Source organism: Rhea americana, unplaced genomic scaffold (genome assembly GCF_003343005.1).
Source record: "Rhea americana isolate MKP2758 unplaced genomic scaffold, rheAme1 scaffold_57, whole genome shotgun sequence".
NCBI lineage: Eukaryota > Metazoa > Chordata > Aves > Rheiformes > Rheidae > Rhea > Rhea americana.
The window spans coordinates 251272-267403 of NW_028186723.1; the positions used below are offsets into that span (position 1 = coordinate 251272).

The 16132-nt window shown below is 42.9% G+C and overlaps 1 protein-coding gene across 1 annotated transcript in view; it reads left to right on the forward strand.

Annotated features, from left to right (window-relative positions):
• The first annotated feature begins 44 nt into the window (after positions 1–44).
• The window catches only part of RBM20 (RNA binding motif protein 20), a 65914-nt gene continuing 49826 nt past the window's right edge, over positions 45–16132 (forward strand). Inside the window, exon 1 of the mRNA XM_085319113.1 lies at positions 45–120. Coding sequence (XP_085175239.1) covers position 120 — 1 coding nt within the window. The 5' untranslated portion in view covers positions 45–119. The remainder of the gene's footprint in view (positions 121–16132) is intronic.

A 16132-nucleotide genomic window follows, 5' to 3' on the forward strand; every position in this document is an offset into this window, starting at 1 on the left:
TTTTTTTAGTAGATTCTAAGAGGCACAGTATAACAAAGTATAGGAAAGATGAAGGACCTGGTAATATTACATCACTGGAAGGGAAGACAACAGCTTTCCTGCCCAGGGCATTTCATCAAAGTGTGACAGTAGCYAAGAAGTTATATAAATTCTGTTGCTCTTAAGTGAATAAAGTATATTAAGATCAATGCAATGAAGTATGTTTCCTTGAAMTCCTAAATAACCTCGGTATTATATGATATCCAGTGGGTACAGGAAACGAATGTAAAAGCCAACTAATAACTTTGTTTAACTTACAGTGTTTTAACATTGCAAATTTGCTATATAATATAAAACTTAATTTAGGCTTTTTTTTTTTTTGGAAATTGTAAATAATTATTAAAAGTTTTTATTTGTATGCATTTAGGTATCTTGAATATTTATTTTTCTTTTAACTGTAAAGCTGTTCCTCTCCTTTACTGAATCACAGTTTTGGTTTCTTAGATTAGGGGAATGTGCTCTCCATAAAAAATAAGCTAGAGTATGACATATACCATTAAAATGGAACAGGGATACAAAAATCATCACAAATTCCAGGCATTCCCTCTTAGATAAACGCATGTACAATCTCATCTTTCTTACGTAGGTGGTGATTTTTTGGAGATGAGTTTAAGAGGCTTGAACCTAACTGCTTTTTTCTGGAAAATAGGGTTCATATTAGATACCTTTTGATTGTATCCAAACTGATTCTTTGTGTTTTCTTTTTGCGTATTTTTTCCACAGTATGTAAAATAAAAATAACCGGGAAATATCTGGTATCTCCTGTACGATCTGTAAGACTAATAACTCGAACATAGCGAGAGGCTGAAATTGCAGACAAGGCAATAGCGCGCTCGCGCAGCGGGAGGACTGGTTAGCGGTGTAAAGGACAGCGCGGGGCCGCGGGCGCAATCCTTCCCCGCGGTCCGGGACGGCTGCGCGCGCTCCATCGCCGGCTCCCCGAGGGGTCTCCGGGCCGTCCCCGTAGGCGCTGCGCGGCTCTAGCCGAAGCGGCCGCCTCCCCCTCCGAGACTTTGTTAAGGATTAAAGGGCTTTAACGAGGATCGGGTGCTCTCGTTGCTCTGAGCGCTGGAAAACGCAGTCTTGGCTTAAGCGGGTTGAGTTCGCCGTGCAGCGTGAAAGATGAGCTGCCAAAGGTTGCCGTGACACTGAATTAAATAACGTGAGTCAAAGCACAGCAGAGAGAGAGAACGAACGCGCGGAGGAGCGGYGTGACGCTAACGAGCAGAGTGAACGTGCAGGACAGCCCTGAGCGKGCTCGCATTGCTTCGAGACTAGAGTAAGCAATTTAATAATAATTTGCCAATATGCATTTGGCTGCCGGTACAGTTCTACAATGTTGTGCATCCCTTTTGGTTTACGTATTGATTAAAAATAGAAMGTATCACACTGTCTCATGTGAATGAACTGGGATACTCCCTGGGTGCAGTTTAAAAGATCAGTATTATAATTTAAACCATAGAAAACACAGGTGCAGAGAACATAAATAAGATTGCACATGCTTTAGTCATTCCATATCATGAACTGTTTAATTATCCTTCTTCTCCGCTTGTAACTGAATATAGCGAAAGCAGGCTTGTGTTTATGAACAGCAATGAGTGATATTTCTTATGAGATTCCTTGATGAGGTTCCCGTATCATCTGACCTGCTTGACCAAAAGTCACTTTCTTACCTCTGGGCCTGTCAAGAGCAGTTGACTTTGCTACCGCGTGGTGACAGATGAGACTCGTGTGCTGCACACAGGAGGCATCCGCRTGCGAAGGTGTAGAAACGAATGGGTTTCCCAGCAGACTTGCTGTCTTCAAGTGGGTGTGAAGAGTGTTGATATGGGTCTTAATGGTAATGGTCAGGTCTGAGGAAAGCTCCCCTGCCTGGATGCTTTGGTGGGAACAGGGAAAGACCTTGTACACTCAGGCCACCGGTTTGAGCGTAGGCCCTGCTGGTAGTACCTGAACATGGGTGTTTTTGGTGGCTCCTGCAAGGCAAACTGGTAGGTTTGATTTTGGGTCCTAGGGATGAAGCATCTGCATGACGAAGTATGTGTTGTAATGAGCATCCTGGTTATGGGTCTCAGCAAAGGAGACCAGATTGGCCAAACCTCTAGAAGGAGGTGGTGGTCTCAGCTGCGGGGATTTACTCGGTCTGCTCCTGGCTGTATCGCTGCCGGTCGGCGCCTCGGCAGGATCCCAGCGTCCAGGCTCGCCGTACTTCCCAGGAGCCCGAGGATCCCTGCGTGTCAGCCGTGCAGCGCAGCCGGCGTCAGCGAGGCCGTGTGTCGTGCTGCAGCTGGCCCGTGCAGCCGCCTCGGGCGGTCCTCTGGAGCGTGCTGGGAAGGGAATGTGAAAGAACCGCGAGGGATGCAACCCCGACTGAAACAGGTGGGGTTTCGAAGCGGTGTTGGAARGACACTTAACATGCTTATTACTAGTTAAGGAGGATGTTTCAGAAACAAAAATAGGGGGCAAAAAAAAAGATCGAAGAAGAAGAGAAACATCACCTCTGCTGGAAGTTCATGGGGTGGAAGCGGCTTATGGGTTTTTCTGCGGTGTTTTCAGGTGCAGAGGAGCTGGGTTTGCTGGAGGGAGGCTCGTAAAGGCCATGCCACCACGTTGTTGGGAGAATGCCTGGGACATCTCCGCCTTCAGCGGAGTCGTCGCTTCGGGGTCCTTGAAGTGACAGTGGGRCTAGCTGATTTCTTCCAGAAATTTCTGGACTCCAAGAATAAATTTAAAGGTGACGATAGCGGGCTGTATCATTTACACAAGCCATTTATCAGTAACGCTTTCCATATTGTCAAGCGCGTGTGCGCGTGCGTGTTTGTATACGCGTACGTTCAAAGGATCAGGTTCAAAAGATGGGCTCTGCCAGTGATGTGGCCTTAATCGGACCTTCTTGGAAGAAGGTAGTCCCTCCTCCTTGGTGCCCTCCTGTGACCGCAAATGCCACTGTTACCCGTTTCCTTGTCTCCCTCTGCGCAGGCCACGCGGGACTTTTGTAAGAAAAGGGAGCGGATTTTATTACAGCCTTCTCTGCCTAAACCTCTGACAACCGTCTGGTTTGGTTTTTACTCCGAAGCGTTTTCTGTCATTAAAGACTTGGCTTGCGGTTAGGGCAATGATGGGAATACCAAGGACTTTGGTCGCTGTTGATAGTCAGCAGCATTTCTGAGGAAGGGTGCCTTTCCGCAAGGCTTCGTGTCGCGTTAGTTACAAAGTTGGAGAGTAACAGCGGGTCCGGGCTCCCCGCGGCCGGTGCCTCGGACGTGTCAGCACCGTGCCACGGCAGATGGAAACGTTGCAGTAAATATGCACAGTTATGGTTTAAGTGAGAAAGCTGTGGGAAAGGAAATAYATTAATCTGTTGCGGCTGTTTTTTCTTTCAAGTAAGCCTCTGTAATAAATTACGAGTTTTCTCTGGACTTATCCTTTATATTTCTAGATTMTTTTCTTTAGTGGGGGAGGGAGGGGAGGAGAAGTTGAACTGAACCATAAAAATATTAAAATACAGAAGCAACTGAAAATTAAATTAGGTCGTGCATGTGAAAAGAAATCCTCTCCCATATGGTCTGTCTTGTAAACACACTTCAGGAAGTCCTGGTCTAGTAGATCATAAAATATGCTCTGTGCACGGAAGTGGGTCATTTATTTAGGTGGTGGTGTGGACACGGCATTTAGGAAGTGCTTTAAAGCCAGAAAAATGCATCCCTGAACCTGGGAAGAGCTCAACTCAATGAGCAGGTGAATATGGGCTTGTTTAAAAGGAAACGAAACATTTGGCTTGTAACCCTTTGGGCTTTGGAATATTAACTTTCCACATAGTCAGAAATTTCATGTCTGATCCACTTGGGATTTTTGCAGCATTACGAACATTTAGTATATGCTTACTCTGGCCAAAAAGGAGAGGGCATTGAATACTCTACAAAATATTTGTTTATCCAATGCTGTTAATGTAATTTTGCAATTTGGATGAGAACAAGTAAGTATGAATAAAAATCCCTTTCTTGCTCAGATGGCTAATTCTCACATCGAGTCTCAGTTTGCCAGTTTTCCAGTTGTTATAATTTTGTATCCTAGAAGGACCATTAAGGACTTTTAAAGAAGAAGACTTTTTAAAGAAGGACTTTTAAAAGGACCAGATATCCCCAAAAGGCAATTTTCCATGTCATAAAGATATGGAGAAAAATAATGCGTTTCCCCCGTTTCCCYTGCCTTACATGCTTTAAATCACCTTTAAAATGCATGGCGACATTATTGCCTAATTTTATAAGTCCTGTGGCACTTGCCCAGCATGGCAGCAGTGTAGGATGCCCTGTTYTATTCAGTGCATCCATACAGTTATACGGGGAGGGGTTTAGTCTTCTGCTCTTCCCAGATACCACAGCTGCTGTTGTGGTATGTGACACTTGCAGCTAASTTGCCTCTTTGATGTTGGCTTTGTTGATGTTGCTGCAAGAGCTAGCGACAAGTGTCTGTGCGCTGAGGACATGGGGTAGCAGGAGTCTGAAATTCCTCTGCAAACGTTCTGTTAAAATTGAATAAAATCCATGCCTGAAGATGGAATAAAAGCCGCAGAGCCTGCACGTGAAGCTGAGCTCAGAAGTGGGCTCAGATCCAAGCCTAATGTGTTTGCAAGCCATGCCAATTGGTTTTGGTCCTTGTTGAGATAGATGAAGCCATGGCAGAGCTCTGTGTTGTTACATCTACACCTCTCTCTCATGCTCAAGTCAGTTTATTTTAAGCTAGCCTGAAATATCTCTGTGCTGCACCATAGTGGGTAATGTATGCAAAGTGATGTATTTCAGTGGTATCAATTGCAGAATAACTGCTCTGTCCAATGGAAACCTGATAGCAAAAAAGAAAAGATAAATAGAAGTAAATAATATAAATCTCTGGTGAAATTATTGCTGACTCTTAAATATTGATCTCTTACATTTCAGAAAGTTTGTGGAAGCTGAAAATACTCTAGGAAAAGATGGCTATCTCAGCTGAATTAAATGTGGCTTGTGTGGGTTCTGTTGTGTCAGTAATTTTATGTGTTCCAAAGAGCTTGTTGATCTTCTTACAAGGACTGGATGTGAACAAAGTCAGGGCAGAAGCTGCTGTGAAATAGGTATCATACAGCCAAGTCATGCACAGTGAAATCAATAAACCCACATGTAACTCATGCATTTGTCCTGCAGGCRTCTGCTCATGGGTTAAATGTTATTTTTATCAGTGGTGTTGAGCTCTCTTTACATACACATAATCCATTTTGCTCTTTTTTTCTGCTGAGTCTCCACCATTGAAAACATTGTTAAGGCAACATTTGCAGTTATTCAAGCTCATGCTCAGAAAGCTGTGCTGGCTAATGACCCTGAAGTAACCCACATGCGGAATAGCTTCAAGGCGAACTCTCAAAAGTCCTTAGAGAAAAATGCCTTTTGGAGGAAAATGGTGTGCTGGCTCATGCTAGCTGTAATGTGGATGGCTCATTCCCTTGTGAAGGAGAAACTGAAGCTCTGTAAAAAGGAGGAAATGCAGATGTTTTCCTTGTTCAGCTCTGCTCGTCAGATAATGCTGCGCAGTGCACCATGTGCGCGCCGTGCCGCGTGGATCCCGCGAGCCCCAGAGGAGCGCTCTCCAGCCAGACACTGCCGCATTCCTGAGCTGTGGCGACATGGATGGCCATCACTGCCTTTCCTCTTCATGCTTCTTTTCTTGAGCTTTACCCATGCCAGATACATAAGTATGTTAGGAATGAAGCATTTACAGACTATTTTTTCTTCCTGCTGATTTTTGTTTGTTGTTGTTTTTTGCACATGAACTGTTAGATAAAAAGTGCAATTTCTTGTTGGCAGCTGAGGGACTGCAATCTGAATTCTCATTAACATTTTTGCAACTTTCTGCTCCTGCAGTTTTTGGAGGTCCCCAAATCCCTCATCTTACAAAGTATTAAAGGATAACCCAAGTTCACTGCTAATTTTCCCACGGTCAGATGCGTTTTTAGATACACTGCACAAAAGTACCCATCAGTTTGTTGTTTTGTTGCTTGATGTCCCCACTCTATCAGACAAGGAGAGAGGTCTCTTTAATCTCAAGAAAACAGACTACTGTTTCCTGGAAAGAACAAGTCTAATGTTTCAGTGGGGCAGTAAACCTCGATCCTGGCCTCGGTCGTAGTGCTTGATGAGCAGCATACCCGGTGGGAATGTCTGTTGGTTACGCTGAGTCGAGAAGGAAAAATAATACTATATTCCTAAGGCTAATTCAACATAAAACAAGAGAAGAGAACAGATTTATCAGTTGGGGGAAAAAGTCCTCAAATTCTGTTGAATTTTGGAAAATAAGATTCAACTTAATTACTTTAAAGTATTTTTAAAGGACCTTTTGTTGCTTCAGGGAAAAGGAGCATAGCAATCTTACAGCAGCTGTCTTTTTGATAAATGTCCCTACATAAAGTAACGGAGGCTGTGACATTCCTATTACCCCCTCTTGATAATCTGAAAATCTTCTCTGCAGGATTGTCTTGCTCCAGGGCAGTAACATAGGAATGTCAGATAAATTCTGTTCCATTCCCTGGTGGATACATTAGCCAGCAAGTTATACAACAAGCCTATGTGGGTTGRAAGTGGTACATTAAGATCTAATGGGGTGTATTCCCAAGGGATCAGAAAATTAGGAATATATTCTTAATGTTGCAAAAAGATCCAGATGACTAGAAGAAATGGGGCTCACTCATGACATGCTCATGTTGTTTATGAAGGAAACCTTAGACTAATCTCAAAGGCCATTCCTCTAATCAGAAGTATTGGTAAACCCGTTGTTTAATCCCTGTGTATTATATTGGAGCACTAGCTCTGCTGCATTTGAATTGACAAATTCCATTTTGCTTGGTGTTCAGTTTTCTAAGGACTCTAAAATCAAGAGGTTTACTTGGAGTATGTCTACCTTTGGTGCCTTATGTGACAGATTAACCCTCTAAGTCTGGGGACCTTATGCTGTAATGTTTCCCAAGATACAACCTGCCTCTACCACAGAAGCTTTCCCTAATTTCAGCAGATTTCTTTTGTGTGCACATGTGGGAAATCACTCTGTCATCCTGATCACACCTCAAAGGCTGCGAGAGCTCAGAACGTTCACCTGCGCAGAGTTGGGTCCCCTTCGTCTTTGGCAGAGCAATTTGAAAGCTCGAAAAAGAGTTTAGGGGAGAGCGTAGGTAGGAATCTGACGTGCAAGAGATACTGATTACCCTGCATGTGCACTGATCGTACTGCTAAAAGGACATCTAGTCTCTCAGGCATCATGTGAGCTGGATAGTCCAAGAAGACATAGAGTAGCCARCTGAACTGCCAGCTGATTTCAGGTCTTCAGTATTGTTCTGGGGATTGATGTGGTTTAGCATGCTTATTAGAGAGCTGAAAGTAGAAAGTGAGTGAGTGCTTGTAAAATTTGCCGATGGCATGCTGTTAAGAGGCACTGAAAATCTGAAGAACCAAGATGAAATTAATAAACCTGTGGAGATAAGAGAGTGAAATGAGAACCAATGCAGTAATCATACATTTGCAGACAAATATCAAGAATTTTTGCTCTAAATTAGGGCTCATTGGTTGCAGGTACGGGGGGGAGGGAACAGACTGAGGAAACATTGGCTTGTAGTCTTCACCATCAGTGATGTGGGTCTGAAACCCAACATAACTATCTGTTGTGCTGCATGAGGGAAGGCTTTGTGCTGTTGTGCACCTATTTAGATATTTTCTAGTTCTGCTCTCTCTGTTTGGCCCAGATAAACTTCAACCAGAGCACAGGGGGAGTGGAGGCTCCATATCAGGGAAAGGGTTTGTGTAATGTGGGCCTGTTCAACCTAGCAACGACTTTCTCCAGAAAGGATTGAAAGTGGGTTTAATTATTGTTTTTTGATGTTGCTTGTGTACATTGTGTTGTATGAATTTCATGCTTTAGCACTTCCATTGACCTTCTATAATTTTGAAGAAGATTTCTTCCTTTCTGAGTTTTTAATCTTCCTTCGAAGAACCGACCACTGGTGACAAACGTGACAGATTTGTTCCTCAGTAAGTGAAAGTTCCTGTTCATTACATTGCTTAACTAGTATCTTCACCAATCTAAAGAAACAAACAGAATGTGCTCTGTTATTCCTCATCACGGCTCTCATCTATGAAAGTGCATTAGCATTGACTCTCTCTCTCTGCTATATTTTCAAGTGTAGGGAAGTCCTCCCGCAAGGGTGGCCCAGCTCTTCGGCCGGTTGGTGGAGTGCACCGAAATGCTCAGTGACCTTTGTTCTTAACTGATGCTGTGGCAYGCAGGGGAAGTGCAGCAGCTCCTTCCAGCAGTAAATCTTAACATCGTTAAGTCCAATTACATGTATTTTATCTAAATTGCATTTGAAACTAGGCTGAAGTTTGTGCTCCAAGTGGCTCAATAGTGCAAGTTAATTCTATACCACTTGAAAAGTGAAATCTTGTTTTTCAAAGTCCCCTTCAATTCAAGCTGATTTGACTGGAACGTAGATTTCGAGAATATTTATCAATAAGAAATTGAATGTGACATCCAGAAACTTAATCTGCTTGTAACTCAAAAGATTTTTTAACAAATTCAAGGCATGGCTTTGGTGAGCACTTAACACTCCATAGCTCAGAAGTATGTGGAAATGACGTGTGATTATTGTCGTTGCTCAACCTGAAGCGCTTGCGGAAGAGCAGAGCTATAATTTTCCTACAAGAGGGAAACAATAAGCCATTAATATATGCATTATCCCAACTACTAATATATGTAAACATCCGATCATTTCAAGTAGCATGTGCATGTGTGTATATGAATGTACGCAATAAATAGTGTAAAGCCTCCCATGTTCCATTCCAAGACAAGATTGTTATAATATGCTGGACTTGGCACAGAACCCTAAATCATTCAGAAGACAAAGCTAAGAGTGGAATAGGTCAGCTTGCTTTTTTAAGCAGTGTCCTGTTACGAAAAATGCRGCCTGTATTGTGCAACCTGAACTACTGACCTTTTTGCTTGCTGATGTTTAAGATGCGAAATTTGACTGATGGTTTTTTTCTCTCAAATAATGCAAGTAGGAGCTTGCTGCTTAAAAGAGAGGGGTTGGAGCAGGTGATCTCCAGAAGTYCCTTCCAGCTGCAACTACGCTGTTGTTCTGTGAAGGAGGCACTGCCTCTGGGTGTATCACTGCATTCCACTGGGATCTCCCCATTGCGCTGGGATTGCCCTGGAGTTGGTTTGAGCCCTTTGGCTTAGGGGAGCTCAGGTGGAGATGCTCAGGTGGAGGAGCTTTGTGTAGAAAAGCTGCAGTTCTTGACAGCTTCAGCAGCACTTGCTTGGGTTTGCAGGGCTTCCAGCCTCCTGTTGCAGAGCAGGAGCTGAGCCCCCGCTGCAGTCAAGGCTTCGCGTTCCTGCTGCCGTGCACACGAGACTTGGTTCATTCTTGGCCAGTTCTGCCAGAGCTTGTCAGATTTGCTTCTTGGTGGTAGAGAACCAGAAGCTTAAGCCTAGAGACTGCAGACTCTAGCAGTCTGGCAGGAAACCCCAGGAGACCTGCCACTGTCATGCCCACTASTTTTACACAGAATATTTTGATTGCAAATGGGTCAAGGACTCAGCTCTCAGACAACACTTTTTAAGGCATCTGTTGGTGATGAAAAGACCTGAATAATTTCCACGGAATCAAACAGAAAGCTTCCTCTTGACTTCAGTATGTTTGGAATAACATCAGAACAGTTGTCTTTAATTGCCTTGAGTCTGTCCTAAAGGATAATTTTTGAGAGGTTATGGTAATTATTTAGAATCATAGAATTGGTAAGGTTGGAAGGGACCTCTGGAGGTCATCTAGTCCAACCCTCAAGACAGTGGCCCGTACGGGGGTCAAACCCACGACCTTGGCATTATTAGCACCATGCTCTAACCGACTGAGCTAAACCTGCCCCCAGTTGGTAAGGTTGGAAGGGACCTCTGGAGATCATCTAGTTCAACCCTCAAATGAGTGGCCCGTACAGGGATTAAACCTGTGACCTTGGTATTGTTACCACCACACTCTAATCAACCGAGCTATTTACATAGTAAATATTTATTTACTGTGTAAAATTTACATGAGTATTTATCTGAGAGTAACAAGTGATACATACCAACTCTGGGTTCTCCTTGCTGAAGAATTGTATCCACACAAACAACACATGGGAATTCATCAAGAATATTATTAGATGTTGAACTGGAGTTGGTGAAGAACAAGCTGATCATTCTGTTTTGGAAGTCTGATTCCATGTATTTCTGTTTTCTGTGCTTAAAGAATGGGTTCCAGGCGAGGTTGTTACCTGACTTAGATGCAAGATGATTTTTTACTTAATGTGAATTCATTATGAAGAGAAGACAAAAGGAACCTAACTGTGTTCAACAGGTCAAATTGTTCATTATGCTTATAAAGAAGAGATCAAAATTATTGCTTTTATTTCTAACAGAAGTTGGTCATACAGAAATGTTACATTGTTCTCATCTCCAGGCAATCCAAAATCCAAATCCTAACTTCCATGTGTCCTTATTTGGTGATGGTTGACTTTATCTATTGACTATGGAGGAAACCAACGGTGCTGATGAATCTAGGCTTTGTAGAGTGGTGGCCAATACAAAAATGGAAGAAGAAAATTACCTTAATTTGACAAAGCACAAAGGAGTGGAGGAAAGAATTATGTATTATTACTGGATTGAATCACAGAGCAGCAATTTTGGGCTGAACTGCAGCTGCTGTTTAATAGAGCACAAAAGATCTACAAGGGYTGGAGCAACTGAGCCCTGATCCTGAAAATCACTTGCATGACTCGTGATTGCGAATCTCTGTGTTTTCCCAAAGCCCAGCTGAATTAGGAAATTGCTGCTCTTTATAGCCTCCCTCAGGCTCCTCCCCAAAGCAGTCAGCAGGGAAGAGGCAGACCAAGGAGAGATCTTTAAGACTATTTTATGAGTTTGTAGTGGGGACACAGGGAGATGATGAAAAACAAGTAAACTAATATAAACATAACTGGTAAAGGCAAGAGAGATTATTTTTGAAAATACTGTGCAGAATAAATGGCTTTGCATTTCATATCTGAACAATTTCACAGGGATTTAAAATTATCTGCAGGGATTATTTGAGATGAAATAATAATATGGACATGGACAAACTGTTAAGKAGTGGATAGTCAGTAATATATTTAGTTTTCAGATTTAGGTTCTTGACTTTTTTCCATCCATCTTCTGCAGATGGGCTTGTTTTGCTTTCTGGATAATTTATCCACTGTCTTTGGGAAGTTTCCCTGGGGTGTTTTGGCTCTGTGTGTGTAACTGGTACTTCCCACTTGACGCTCTGAGCAGTGTGAAAAGCTCATAAATCTCAGGTCAGCAATTCCGCTGTATGTTTCTGTAGGCATAAGGATTAAAAGTCGTGCTTGAGAAGCACCATAAAGGTCACTGCTGTCCTATTTGCTTGGGAGCTTGATGACTAACTGAGAAGGGTTAAATCTATTTGTCTGCTGGACAGTAATAAACACTTGTCACTGATAACAAATTATCTAAACTGCAGGTGGTCTTTGGTAGCGACAAATGCAGACTTTATGACCTATGTTCAAGCTAGTAAACACTTCAGTGCATCTCGCTGCTATCTTGACTAAAAATAGCCCCTAACCCCAGAGAAATCTACTTTAAGGATTTCTGTGCTTAAATAACATTTGTGTTGTACTGTCTGTACTGCAAGCAGAGAATGAGTAAGGGGGGGTCAAAATAGGTTAAGTAATTATGAATAGGAAAAGTCTAGGAGAACAGTCATTGCGGCAGTCATGTGCAAAGGCTGATGGGTTACAGTATAAAGATTTTTTTTTATGTTTGTACGTAAAAATGATGGTGGTACTAGAAGCAAAGAAACAATTTATTTCACTGTCATATCTGTAAAATGTCAATCAACAAGACTGTCATTTGATTTAAGTCGTTTCTCAGTGTTTAAATTCTTTTTATACTTTAGGTTGGTTGTTTTTCCATGATCATGATTTTAATTAAAATTAGGAATCTTGTTTCAAGTTTTGTTTGCAGTTACTAATTGTAGCTTAAAGACAAAGAAAAGCAACAAGCCTTGAAACAGGCAAGCAGTTTTCATCTTTAGAGACTTTTCAGGGAAGTTGCAGTAATCTGCCATGTGCACTTGTTTCAATCAATATGTAGATAAGCCTAAATGAATAATGGAATGACTTCACTTCAGAGCACTGTTTATTTAACTTATGGAAGGCTTAGCAGAAGCTGTGTGGGTAAACCTCCTGTTTAGTTAAGCACATCTGCTGAMCTGATTTGTTTAAGAAAATACCAGTGTCATGGTTCTACCTGCAGTGGATTTGCTCAGTTTCTCTGTTTTCCTTCTCTTTCGTTGCCTCTAAAATGTATATTACACTCACAGTACTCCACAGGCCAAAACTGTAAAATACAATTAAGTGATATTATTAAAGGACTTTGGAATTCTTGATTAAAGAAAAGACTTTACAGGTGATGGAAACACMATAGTTTTGGAGAGGGAAGACCAGCAAAGCAAATATTAAATGCTGGAAATCCAGATCAAATTGATTACCTTTAATGATRTTGCAATACAGACAGGAGCAGTACAGCAAAAAGTTAGTTCTTTATATGTTTTCATGGTTCTTGTCCAAACCTCCATCTTTTGTCTTGGCCACTAGATGCTAGGGCACTATGAACTCTTTTRCCTGGAATCCATTTCGTTATTCCCCTGGGAAGTACTGTCCGCAGGCAAGGAAGGGTGTTTGCAAGAGGAGTAGGGCTCGCATCCGTCCGCCGTCGGGAAGACGGGGAGGCCGTCACTCCTGCYGTGGAGGGAGCGGAAAGGAGGGGAAAAGGGATCCCTCCAGCTTAGGGAAACGCTGAGAGCTTTTCCCAGCATTTGCAGTCTTTGTTCTGAATTAAATTTTGCCAGCGTGCCTGGCCTAACCACCGTGGCTCTGTAGCCGCTAGATCTACRCTTGTGCGTGGGAGCAAGGTCCCCGTGCTGTGCCCTTTCCTGGACAGCGTGTAGAGTGCCAGGGGCTGTTGACAGGCACGTGGTGCGGTGCCCTGCGCGTTTTGGTGATCTGGACATGCCTGTGTCCACAGACATTGTGTTGTCCCACCAAGCAGAAGACGCGGTAGGTTCGACTTTGGGTCGAGTTGGTTTCGCCGGGGTTGCTCATGCTTTACTGTGCCCTGTTCTGAAAGCTGCTCCCCATGTCCGCTCCCAGCAGGGCCTCTAAGACAGGCTGCGGGAATAAAATTACCCCCAGGCTTTTTTCTCTGCCGAATCAAGCTCTAGGTGTTGAACTGCTTGTGAATGGGTTTAAAACAACCAAAAGCAAAGAGGGGAAGAAGAACTTGATGTTCCAGGTTATTTATATCCTGCACTGATTGCCAAAAATATGATGTAATTTCCTAACTTGCGGCCTTATGACTACTTGCTGATGCTATTCCATTTCACAAATAGCATGAATGAAATACAAACTTCCTACACCTAAAAGAAAACTTGTCTCGTCTGCTTCTTCCACCTGTCGTCTCCCTGTACCCGTGGACGACAATGCTGCCATTGCTGGCTTTAAAGATCATGTGGCGAGTTGCTCCTCCAAGGACAGTTCTTCTGTGTATCAGGTTGTAAGAAATACAAGATGTCTTTTTTTCTCTTAAGCAGATATATATAATGTTGTAGGTTCCAGGTTCAGATATATCCCAAGACACTGGCACATGTCATTTTACCCATCGTCTATATTTATTATACGTATCATACATACATAGTTATCATGCATATTTTTATATATATATATATATTTCTTTTTGTCCAATGGCCTTGTGTTTCTTGCATTTAGAGAGGCAAGTTTAAATCTACTGCCCTTGTAAAAACAATAAKTTTATGGTTTACTGCTGTGTGGCATGTGCACAGTAGGCTAAGTTGATTGGTAACACCAGGGTTTCCCGTGAAGCTGGTGGGATTGACAGCCACAGCTTGATCTCGGAGACAGATGGGAATCTGCTGTGTCTGCAGGCGCTCCCACCCAGCAGGTCTGCAGGCTGCAGCCATGTGAACAGCAGCCACGGAGCGCGGGCCGGCCCCGAGCCCTGYGCCCGGGAACTGGCGCAACAGGGCAGGATGAGAACAGCTTTCCTTAAATGCCTTTTGTTGTTGRGCTGCTTGGCTTGTTGCTCCAGAGACCTAAAGTAAAGATGTTAGTATTAAGAGAAGCTGCATTAGTGTGGAAGGGAGCATTTTTGCAGTAGTCACATTCTAAGGTGAGGAGTGTGATTTCGACATATTTCTCTTTTGCTTCCTGTTCTTTTCCTATATAACATATATCAAACCTTCTTTCCCCAGTAGCCTGTCTCTACTTGGTGTCTGCTACGGACTCAATTGCTGAGTACATGTCAGGAAAACTGTTGTCATTTAGCCTTGCTCGTCTGGGACCCCTGTTGCCTCCTGCCATGAGATGGGCTGGGGCTGGGCAGGGCAGCTGGACAGGTGGGTCGGAGGTGGTGGGTGGTGGTGTGTCCTGCCGGACTCTGCAGAGGGCCTGGGACCTGAACGCCCAAAGTTTCCCACCATCCCGGACAAGTGCGCCTCTGTCCTAGGAAACTAGTTTTGTGACTGAAAGCTGGCCAGCGTAGTCATTAGGCAGAAATCCTTGCTTAAAGCTTTTCAGGTACTTCCCAATATTCGGATATTCTAGGCACCGACTGTGCGTTCACAAACACGATCGTACATGCATTGGAAATTGCATGTTGCTCTCCGCATAAGCTAGCGACTGTGAGCCTAACGTTGGGTCGAGAACATACGTTTCAAGTCACTGTGGCTGAAGATCACCAAGATAGACTGCTACTGTTTGCTTTAAAGTCAAGCCAAATTTCCGTTCATTACAGTGAATGCTTCTCCCATTTTTAGATTGTTTTAAGGTACTGCCGGGCATGTGCTCTGTGAATGTGAACCACGGAAATAGGTTATGATGGCAGCATTGTGCACGGCATCTCCCAGAAAAAAATACTTCCCGGAATGCTTCAATTGTAATTAACATGAAGAAAGCTTTCCTTACTCCTCTGTTTCTTTTTRACATAGATATCTATAAGTGGCGTTTTTTTCCAGCTTAGAATAAGAAAGGTTTTGATTCACACCTGCCTCTCATCTGCAAGATCACATTAAAAAAATAATTCTCTGTATTATCTTGTTAGCAGGAGTTGCTCTCTCCCATCTCCCAGTCTGCCTTAAATACACATTTTCTTTTACATTTCCTGTACTTTGTTCAGCTTTTGCTTTCCACCAATTTTCAGTCAAAATACGGATAATTTCTGCAGGAAAATGTATGTTTAAAATCTTTATATTCKCCTCCTTTTCTGTAACATACAGATGCAGTCACTGTAATTACGTGACTGTGTGATATGATTGAGCTATTTACCTGTATGTATTAACACGCACTCCTTAGTTCTGGCAGCCTGTTTTAGTCATTTCATCTAATTTTAGGTTTCTGGATTGCTCTTTCCTACCTTTCTGCTAATATCCACATAGGATAGCTAGAAATAAAACCTRTTTTTTTCTTATATAACCAAAAGACAGCTGTCAGCAGAGAGGAAGAAAAATATTAGGCCGCTTATAAACAGTTTCCTTGTAAGTCAACAAAATTCACCCTGATTKTGCACAGCACAAACAAGTCATTGGGAGGATGTAAATGCGGCCTGTGTGCTTGCCTAATGGGTGCATACAAGGAAGTCATTCCCTGTAGAAAGGCATTGAGGGAAGAAAATTCCCAAGGCTGTCAAGGGATCCGAAGGGATTTTTCTGAGTACAGCTCCGTGATCCGTGGAGATGTGGAGCTCTCTGCACGCAACAGCCGATAGCTCAGAAGCTGGGAGGCAGACCTTGTCTGGACACTGTAAGGCRTATGAAGGCATTGAGTTAACATTTCATTTATGAGATTGTACCAGATTGCTAAGGCAAAGATACAAACTTGAGCTCAGCTTGTTGTGAACAAATTGGTCCCGTATTACAAAGTACATGAAAAAGAAATTGCTCGCGTGCCACTGATAGGTCCTTGGAAGACAGGGA